General features: G+C 35.7%; 1 protein-coding gene across 2 annotated transcripts in view; it reads left to right on the plus strand.

Annotated features, from left to right (window-relative positions):
* Positions 1 to 6,144, plus strand: part of Smad2 (SMAD family member 2) — a 97,023-nt gene extending 90,879 nt beyond the window's left edge. For both annotated transcript variants that reach the window (XM_033757348.1, XM_010621667.2), the window contains exon 12: positions 1,376 to 6,144. In XM_033757348.1, coding sequence (XP_033613239.1) covers positions 1,376 to 1,499 — 124 coding nt within the window. In that variant the 3' untranslated portion in view covers positions 1,500 to 6,144. The remainder of the gene's footprint in view (positions 1 to 1,375) is intronic.
* The last annotated feature ends 4,980 nt before the right edge of the window (positions 6,145 to 11,124 follow it).

Consider the following 11,124-nt stretch of genomic DNA (forward strand, 5'->3'; position numbering starts at 1 on the left):
CAGTGATGGCAAACCTTTTAGAGCTTTCAGTGTTCATGAACAGCCAGCTGCGGCATGCATGCCATAGGTACACCACCACTGATCTAGGTTCTGAATGATGGATAGGATTTCAGTAGTAGATGAGGATGGGTGACATGGGAAATCCAGACAATAGAATAGCAATTTAGTTTGGAGTAGAGAAAAACAAACCATAGAAATAAATTGAGACCAATGGAGCAAGTAGTCACCTCTTACCTGCATTTCAGTTTCTATTACCCACAGTCAACTGATGTTAATTTCCTGGCACCTTTAGCTTGCTACGCATATGCATGCATAGCAGAGAATTTTTCAGGCACAGACCTGCAATTGGAAATTGATTAGAGCACACTAAGAATCTTAAGGGTATAGTGAGCACTGACTCCATTGGCTATAGAAAGTAACATTCCTGGAAATACAATTTTAAATTTCATGGGCACTTGTTTAGAGTTGAAGAGTTGGCAGTGAACTCTTCCCATGTTTGAAGGGCTGTTAAGTTGAAGAAGCAAAAGCAGATTTATTGACTTATTCTATATAATGAAAACAGAACTAAAATCATTTCTTGGGAGTGACAGACTGTCATTGAATAATTTGTGATTCCCAGGAAGTAGCCCCTTTTGTTGAAGTACTAAAGGTGTGTGTGTGGTTTTCTGGGGGAGGTATTTGTTTATTAACCAAAAGCCTGAATAATATTGCTAAAAGGAATGTTGTATATTGGCTTCATCAGGGAAATTTGAAATCAAAATGTTAACACTCTGTGGTAAAGGTTTGGCTTGGGTAGAAATTCTGTGTTGTTTTGATATACTTTAAATTTGAGCTGGGCACAATGACACAGGTCTGAAATCCTAGCACTTGGAAGCTTGAGGCAGGATTGCTGTTAGTTGGAGTCCAGCCTGGCTACTCAATGAGTTCAAGCCTAGCCTGAACTACATAGGGAGACATTGTCTCAAATAAAATAACAACAAAAAGTTTGAACCCTGTTTTGTGTAGACTCCATTTGATATTTGAGTGTCTGCTATTCTTTGATTGACTTGAGTAGGATGACTGTTTCTGAGTTTTCTTAGGACAGTCCTTCCTAGTTTACGTTTCTCCTCCTGGCTTGATTGTTACTGATGCCTATATTTTCTCTCAAAAGTATCCCATTTATGTGATGGTAAATAATAGTCACCATACTAATTTTAATTTGAAAGGAAAAGAATGTTTCAAAATAATAGTTGGGTATCCAAAATTAATAATTATTTAAAAGAAATTAGTTTTACATATACAGCCTTTTTACATTTTCAAAAATTCTCAATGTGTGTACCTCATCATAGCAATCTTTCCCTTTAATGTCACTATTTTCCTGTAATTCTTCCCTCAGGAGGCAGACAGTAACAAGTACTCCTTGCTGGATAGAACTTCATCTGAATGGACCTCTACAGTGGTTGGACAAAGTATTAACTCAGATGGGATCCCCTTCAGTGCGCTGCTCAAGCATGTCATAAAGCTTCATCACCAGTCAAGTCCCATCAAAAGACTTACCAACTCTTCTGTCATAGTATTTGTGTATGGTCCCCATGGACTGTTTGCTATCCAAAAATTCCAGAGAGAAAACAGCACTTGAGGTCTCATCAATTAAAGCACCTTGTGGAATCTGCTTCCTATATTTGAATATTAGATGGGAAAATTAGTGTCTAGAATTGCCCTCCCATAAAGGGGGAAGAGAAGATTTAAAGACTTAATCATGTCTTGTTGGGCCTAAGACTGAATGTCCCAAAGGTTTATTAATAACAGTAGTAGTTATATGTACAGGTAATGTATCATGACCCAGTATCGCAGTATTGTGCTGTTAATACATTTTTAGTTTGCATAAATGAGGTATGTGTGTGTGTGAGTATGTGTGTGCACGCACACGTGCACGCGTGTGCGTGCGCTGCTTCTTGATCTAGGCAAGCCTTTATAAAGTTACAGTACCTAATCTGTTATTCCCAATTCTGTTATTTTTGTCTTTTCAAATATATAATATATATACATCAAGATTTTCAAATTATCATTTAGAAGCAGATTTTCCTTGTAGAAAAACTAATTTTTCTGCCTTTTACCAAAAATAAACTCTTGGGGGAAGAAAAGTGGATAACTTTTGAAATCCTTGACCTTAATGTGTTCAGTGGGGCTTAACAGTCACTCTTTTTATGTTTATTTACTGCTCAATTTCATTGTAAGATAACTATGTTGAAAACCTTTCAAGCCTCTTTTCTTGATCTCCCTTTTGTTCTGATACCAAAACAGTGCAGCTTGACATCATTGCTGGTAATAAGTGCACTGATACTGCTGGCACTAGTTAATTCTGGGTCCAGTAAAAGTTCATTTGGAGTAAATCTCTTGTCTTACAACCAGATTTCAGCATATACTGATTGACTTGTATAACCTATCAGTTTATTGATTTAACTTTCCACCTCATGAAGAATGCACAAGTGGCAGTATAATTATTTTCAGGGATGTGCTAGAATTCAGTATATTTATCCTTTTTTAAAGCAGTCTATAAATATAAGTACCCTTTTTTAAAAGATATTTTAAGATATTTCAGCAGCAGATCTGCTCTTTGTTGAGTAGCTTCATTTGACTTAGTTACCAGATTGTATTATGAAATGGACCTTTTGTAAATGTAATTGCTTCTGCAAAATACCTAGAAAAGAGATGCTGAGGTATAATCAGCAGATAAGGGCCATCTGTTTTTAAAGTATGTTATATTCAATTTATAAATTGAATGTTATTTTACATAGTTACCAATTCAGAATTTTAAAAATTGGAAAAGCTGTTTAGCAACTTTTTTTAAGCTTACAGTTAAATGTCTGAGCTGTTCTTAACTAATCTTAGGTATGTGGTTGACCATATTTTGTGCTCTGCAGTGAGGAGATTCCAGCACCTCTGTTGGTCATCCATTCTGCAACAAATAATGATAATGTCTAATGTTGACTCATTGCAGTATAAACATTTCTTCTTTGCATCTCAGTAGAAATGGAAAATAACCACTCCTGATCCCTTTTCGTAAATTTTCACAGTTTTGAAGATAGATACCTTTGGTACTTGTTTTTTGAAACCATATTCACCTGTATGTACAGGTATCATTTTCGATACTGTCAGCATTGGGTTGTTTTTTATTGGATACTCCCCATCTTCCTATATTTGTGTGTATATGTATATGTTCGTGTAAATTTGGTATAGTAATTTTTTATTCATTCAGCAAATATTTATTGTTCACCTGTTATGTGCCAGGAACTTTCTTAACCTTTGGATAAAGGTGAACAAGACAGCTATAGTTTCTGCCTCTGCTGAGATAGCAGTTAATCTAATCCATAATCATCTTATGTGTCTGTGAAGGAGATAAACAGGGTACTATGATAAAGAATAACAAATGGGATGCTTCAGATAGGACATCATCAGGAAGGCCTCTAAGGAAGTGATGCTCGAGTTAACACCTGACCTAGAAGGAGCAAGCCATGTGAAGAACCGAGGGAAGTAAGCATTCCTGGTGAAAAGAACGCATCAAGTGCAAAGGCACATTTTTAAGGAAACTCTCTATTAGGATTAGGTGGTAATGCTTTTCTTTATACAAAAACCTCTCCACAAATCCAAACTTGAAGATCAGAATGGTTCTACAGTTTATAAAATGTTGAAGGTGGCCTTATTTTGTGATAGACTGCTTTGTGTCATTCTCACTAATATATCTTCTTCCTCAAATCTTTGCTACAAAATTTATTTGCACCAGGTCAATACCACTTAATATGGCATAACTACCCATGATTGTGCAAATGTTCACCACCATAGTGACCTGCTTGCTTCCGGACTTCCTGCTGCCCACTAATTATTACTTCTACTGTCCAACTTGTGATTAGAGTAAATGTCCCGGGTGTTACCATGATGGGGACTGCTGGAGATAATCGGTGGAACCTCTGCACCTCAGTGGAAGTTTGCATACTTGAGAACATGTATACTGATGCTGGGGAACAGTCCTGGGGGCAAAGAACAACTTTGAAAGCATAGAAGGTCTAGGCAGTTACATGTTAAATGAAGAGTTGCCAACAATGGCATTTCAACAGTGGAGCACACCTCCATAATTCAGGTGGGACTTTTCTGTACAGTATGAAACCAGGACTGAACTCTTTGCAAACACTTGTATTGAGCAGCTGTACCTCTTGAGTAGTTAATTTCATCATGGTGATGATTACATTTATGTGAATATGTTTAATGATTATATTTGTTTTTATGAGATACTGGCTTTTGCATTATATTTTGTCTACTATGGCCTCGTTTTTGTTGACTTTTTTCTTTTGAAGGGGTGGTTTTTATTCCAAACCATAAAATCTCTTCTGTTGAATTTCATCATTATTTAAATTAGTAACATTATTTAGAACTTAACCTGCACAACACTGTTGGTATCCTCAGTTTAATGCCCTGAGAACTCTGCTGCTGTCCTGACTCTAAAAGGGTTTTTCCCAGGGGCTCAAGTGACACCTCAGGGCAGGCTTAGGATGTGAAGGCTGTTGGAGTTCTCAGTGATCTTTGCCCAACCAGTGGCAGGTTATTTTATTTTATATTAGGCTGTACATGGGATTTCTTTTGAAAGAAGAGTTTTTGATTTTTTTTTAATAAGCTTTGGCAATTGTTTATAAGTGGATTAGAAATATAACTGGATATAGGCCAATCTTTTAGAATGCCACTAAATTGTGATTTTTTTTCATCCTATTTAGAGACGCTTTCTTAAAGGATTGAACCACACCAATTGTACTGACTGTACATTATTGTATACATTTGGTCAGTGAACACTTACTGATTGATGCCTGTTTACCCAGCCACTGTGATAGATGTTGAGTAATAAAAAGATAATTAGCTTAGTCCTAGCCCTCAAGTAGGGCTTAGTCCTCTGGGGGTTACTGTTGCTCTCAGGACCTGTCATTTTGCCAGAAGGATATCCGTCTAATTTTTCTTGAAGGCTAAAGGCTAAAGATCTGTACTCTTACGCTGTATTCTAAGTATATTTTTGCAGATTATTTAATATCTAGTTATATTTTTACCTTAAACCATATGCAGTTTTGTTTGATTCATCTGTCTTAAGATTGTCAGATTTTCCCCTTGGTTAAAATTACTTTAATTTCACTTTATTTGTGCCTTCATTGTCATTTGAATCAAGACTAAGACTTTGAACATGAAAACCAGTCTAGTCTCTCGCTAGTTGAAATCAAATAAAAGCATATACCCATTTGGTTTCTCTACCTCTTCTAAAAACTGCCCATATATACCTTTAAAATCTATCTTTCTTTAAATTACTAAATACTTTGAGCATTTATTCTGTTAGGCACCTCTTGGTCCAAGGGTGGGATGGGTTTATGGTGGGATGTAGAGTAACAAAAGACAATCTTCTCTGTACTTAAAATTATGTGCAGTCTTTGCTTTAAAAGCTGAACATTCCCTTTACCCCCATTCATGCTGTCTCTTCAACTATCTTTAGATAATTCAGTCTTTGGACATGAGCAACCGTGCTCTTTCCTTTTATTATCAACTGAAGCATTGATATTTAGACAAATCATATTATCACCCATGTTTTTTTCTTTCATGTGCTTTACTTTAAATCTTATATTTCTCAACTGAATTTTGTTCTTCCTCTCATTAACATGTATCCATATGGTACTTCCTGATTGCCTTCTCCCGTCGACCTCACTTTATCTGCGTACATCAAAATATGTCTCTCCTTTGAACTTCAGTATTACCCATAAAGGAAGGTGCTTTTTATATCCCAGGTCCTCATTTTCCTTACCAGAAAGGTTGATATTGTTCAAATTGGCTTGTTTCTTTAATCTTACAAGTGTCTTTGAAATTCTCTGCAGTGTGGTCTTTGTGACTGGCAAGTAGCAATTCTCTATGTAAGTTATATTTAAGATTATGAACTTTGTGACAGTTGGAGCCAATGTTTTCCCTGTAATAGCCTTATTTTATCTTGGGGCATATTTGATTTTTGTATTCAGTACAATCAAGATGAAAATGGTGTGTTATCTCCAGAGAGGGTCAGAATCCTGCTATTGAGTTGCATTACTTTTTTTTTTTTTTTCTTTTTTACCAGGGATTAAATTTGGGACCTTGCACTTATGAGGCAGGCAAGTGGCACCACTGAGCTAAATCCCCTGCCCTATTGAGTTCCATTTCTATTTTCTTTTTAGGTTTTCATGAATATTTTGTTTGTTCAGACTACCTTTTGTGTGTAGTGATTGAGGGACAAGTTATCTTTTGAAGTAGAATTCCTGTGTTTTGAGCCTCACAACCAGGAAGTGTGAGTTATATTAAGATAGGCTCATGATAGCCTTTATGATAAGAACTTGTCTCGTGTGTTCATGCAGTTTCTTGAGTGAGGAACTGTTTTATCTTTGATACTGTAGCTAACTTTATAGCAGAACTGCCTCAAACTTTTTAGCAGGAAATATAGTACATTAAATGTGTGTATAAGTTTAAATACACATAACCCATCCTGTCATTTTAATAATGGTAAATCTATTGTTTAAATCTCAGATCTCAATAAAAAGTTTTTAATTTGCTTGCAGACATTTTCCTTTCATCAATGTAATTTTTTAAAAAAAATTCTGCCAGAGGCATAAGTTATTACCAGTTAATATGTCATTTTTAGGTAGCTTGACAAGAATCACAAGTGGAATTCATTAAAATCAGATAAAGTTTTGCCATATACCCCTTCATTAAATTATACATCTAATACAAAGGCCTCTAGAATGTACCAACTTAATGTTAACTCTTAAAAAATACTAGATTGTGCTTCATTTAGGAGGCCCCTCCCTGCCCCAATAAGATTGCTGCTTCAGATACCTAGAGAGATCAAATTCTCCTGTATCTGGCAATAGCTTGAAGGTGATGCAGACCTCATTTTCCTAGCTGGGCTCAGTGGAAATGGATTTTCCAAAGTTCCTTGGGCCATCCATCCCTGACCCACTGGGGACCTGGCCAGAGTACTTTTACAATGTCAGTGTTAGTTGGCTTGCCGCTGTAAGGACCATGATGGACCCAGAATTTCACAAATGCTTGAGATGTAAGGATCCCTTGGAAGAATAATGCCACTAGTATTTTAGGTTAGGAGGATTGATTAACTATCCAGAGCACTGTCAAATTTTTCTTTTAAGAATTTCAAGAAAAGTGGTATTCTCTGACCCTCCAACAAACTAAGACACTCATCTAAAATTTCCAGTTTATTTTTGGGAATGGTAATTAAGGATTGCTTCCTATTTCTAATTAAAGATAATTTATTGAACAGTGAAATTCATAATATAAGGACAAAAGTGAAGTTTGGAAATATAAAAATATTAAATATATATTTCCCATTTTGTAATGGACTGTTCTTTCCCTGTGGCTTTGAAGATCTTGGCTATTTTACGGTGTTAGTCATTGAATAACTTGCTACATTTTTAGTTCTATATTAAGTTCTGCCCTTTACAATGCTGAAGCATAAAGTTTGTTCTTAGCATTTTTCTGTAGGAATAGAAGTCTTGCTGAAGTCTCTGTTCTTGCAGTGAAATTTTCCTTTCTTCATTAAGTCCCTAAGAAACTGTTCATTATTCACATTTGCAGATTGTTCAAGCTGAAGAGATGTGGTGAAAAAGAATAGGGCCCCTTTCTGGTGAATATTTAGCCTTGCCTTAATGTAGTCACTTGTTGGTTTATATAACTAATATACACAGATTAAATCAGGAGAAAAATTATGTATGTAGCAATTAGGTAACATGCTTAAGTTTTTAACTAAAAACTTTTTTTTTTGCAAAATTCAGAACCCAAATCGGGTATTTCTTAGACCACTTTTACCTCAGGCTTCATTTTTGCTTTTGACCCTGACTTTTAATTTTAAGGCAAACATATTTGTACGTTTTTATTAGTGATAGTGATGCTATGACACTGAACTTTTATGTAAGAAAATAAAACAAGTAAATATGTAGAGATTAAGATGAAAGCATTTCTGCAGTCGATCACATCATTGTAGGCAAAAAGGTTCATGTCTGAATATTTTTGCTGTTCTTTCCCCAAGGACAACTCTTCTGTTGGAGCACTGTTAAAAGTATTGTAATTTTGGGCCTTTGTAAATATCTCCATTTGGCAGTCATCCTTCCAATATATGAAGCAACAATGTGGGCAATAGCTGGCATTGAATGTTTCCACCTAAAATAAGAATATGAAATGACATACAAAATAGCTTATTCATTTAGCTCTGCAAATTTGAAGAGCATACAGTAAAATACTACATAACCCAATAAAGCCAGAAGAAACTTTGGAAATTTTGTCTTGAAAGATTTCAAGAATGAGTTTTGGTACATTGTTAACTAAATTTGTGTGGTTGCTCACAAATATTCTTAATGCCTTTAAATATGATACTTCGGGCTGTCTTAGTCTTTTAGCAAGTTTGGAGGAACTGACCATTAACAAGTGAGCTAAAAATATTTTGGAAGCTGTTGTCCTTAAAAGTAGTCTTAAGCTCTTGGGAAGTATTAACTTTTCTCTAGTCATGCTGAGGGATGAGTGGGTGGTGTCCGAAGATGAGCTGCCCTGGTGAGCCCAGGACTGTGAGGTTTCTTGGATTCAAGACTCATTTGTTAGACCCGGGTGAGTCCTAGGCACTCAGGAAGACTTCACCACTGTAGATGTTCTTGTGGTTAGCTCTCACTGTGTGACATCGTTGTTGCTCCTGCATTCATCTGCCTCAAGGCTGTCAGCTTTTCCATTACTGGAATAGGTTTCCTCCAATCAGCTAGTACTATGAATTGAACATGAGGCTTATTATAGCTAAAAACATCAACATAGATAAGACCAACAGTGAACCAGGAAAGCTAACTGATTTAATGGAACAGAGAAGAGGCAACTAGATAGTTAAGTTCTTAGGATCTGTGTATATGCAAGTATGAATTATGCATCCTTAAATGGTTTAATGTGAAATGTAAGTTTTTTTTCAGTAAACAAAAATTGAGTGGTTGTAAATTTCTTCTCTCAAGAGAAAAAATATGACCTTTGATGGTCTGACCTCTATTACATTTCTGTCTTGTTCAAGAAGCCAGAATAATGTGTTAAATTTGCTCTGGTGAATGTTACATTGAGATTATTAAATGCATCAGCCAATAGCACTTGAAGAAATTGGGTATTCGGATAGAGACTGAACTACTGTATTTGCTCTCGAGTCTTATGTCCTCCTACTCCTAAGGTGCTCACCAGCTAGAACACCAAGCACGTGAGCCAAGGCTTTCCTAAGGCATCAACTTTGTAATGCAGTACAATGGGCATGCACTCTGTTCTTGTTCCCTCTGGTAGTCCTCAGTGGCTGCATCCTCTGCGCACTGTGAAGGAGATGTTAAGTGTGTTCTATGTAAGCGTTCCTCCTATGACTCAGAAAAAATGATGTGGTTTCTTTTTATTATTTTTTCTTTTATTTTTTAACAATGAGCTGGGGCTTTATTACAGATGGTTTTCAAGTTAAAATTGTGAAATACTGATTTTCTTCCCCCACCCACACCAAATATTTTAGTCTATTTAAAAGTATTAAAAAAAATAGTTCTGCTTAAAACATTGCTTAAATGTCTTGTGATTTCTGGTCAGTTTTATATATATTTGTGTACATCTGAATGTGCTTTCACTTTTACCTTGTTTGCTCTCTACCTGTGTTATAGTACTGTCACCGTTGAAAGGTGAACAATTTTCCTAGCATTAAAAAAAGCCATTTGAGTTGTTACTATGTTATTATGGGACTAATTTTTAATTGCTTTTGGTCTAAATTGGTCTTTTTCTTTTCAGACATTACATTCTGGTGTCCACTGCCTAAATTCTATAGGTACCAAAAAGGAAGAAAAAAAAAAAGTGTGAATACCACACATGTAGGACATGTAGGAATGACTTTAAAAGGGTTATCTTTTTATTTTTTTAATTGGTGGTGTTTAAAAAAAAGACTCAGACAAATGGCTATTGCTTATTTAATACACTGCACAGTGCTGCTTATGCATTTTAGTTTATTTCATAGCTTGCCTATCCCAAATTAATAATAGGTAAAGGACTATGTTGTAAACAAAAATTAGGTGAAAATCAGATTTATTCTCAGAACACACTTCTAGCAAAAAAGCAAGTTCTGTACTTTTAAAACCCCCATTGAAAATACTAGACAATTTCATAGTAAGTTATTGTCATGAGATAATTGTTAATCTTGAGAAATATTTTATATCTGTACTTTGTGTCTTGCAAGAATTCAGTTTTTTGGCATAATCAGTTGTTTTCTGTAAGCAGACTGTTCCTTCAAGCCATTTTATTGATTTAGGTTAAAACAGGAAGATCTTAGAAGATTAAATGCACTGACCTATATTGGTATCAAAAAGCCCAGGGAATAGCATAGTTTTATCATCAATTTTTTATTGGGATAAAACCTAAATAGGTTTATTTACTAAAATTGCTACAAGACACAACTAAATCTAAAAAGCACTTTTCAACCTTGAACTACAGTATCCTCTCAGTTGGCCGGTATCTAGAGGAGATACTTCTGGTTTGCCCCTCACCTAGGCACACTTCCATCTGCCCAGCTAGCTGTAGGGACCTTGGTTATCTGTGCCAGAAGAGATGGGTCTGATGTCATCATTCTATGTGCTCATCAGATGGCTGACAAGGGAGACATTTGGGCTCTCCCCCCTCTTGGCATATCCTCTTTTGTCCAGACATTGCTACCAAATTGAAACACGCTCAACACCAAGCATGCCCAAAAGCTGGGGTGAAAACTTGATTTCCCACTTATATTTCTACCACGCAGTTGTTCAACTTTCCTTTTGACAGATTCGTCCTTTTCATCAAGATATGCAATGAAATGAAACAAAATTAGAAATCTGCAAAGGAATAAAAACCAAATTTTATATGTAACAAAAATGTGCATTGAAAATGATCAGAAATACATATAAAATTCAGTTTAACGGATGAAAGATTTTGAGATACATTATTTATTTTATTTTTATTATTTAATGAAACAAGGTCATACTTTGTAGTTCAGCTTGGCTTTAAACTAACTGTAGCCCAGGCTGGCCTCAGACATAATTCTCATGCTTCTGCCTCCCAAGTGCT

Source organism: Fukomys damarensis, unplaced genomic scaffold (assembly GCF_012274545.1).
Source record: "Fukomys damarensis isolate Sample0158 unplaced genomic scaffold, DMR_v1.0_HiC HiC_scaffold_30, whole genome shotgun sequence".
Classification (NCBI taxonomy): Eukaryota; Metazoa; Chordata; class Mammalia; order Rodentia; family Bathyergidae; genus Fukomys; species Fukomys damarensis.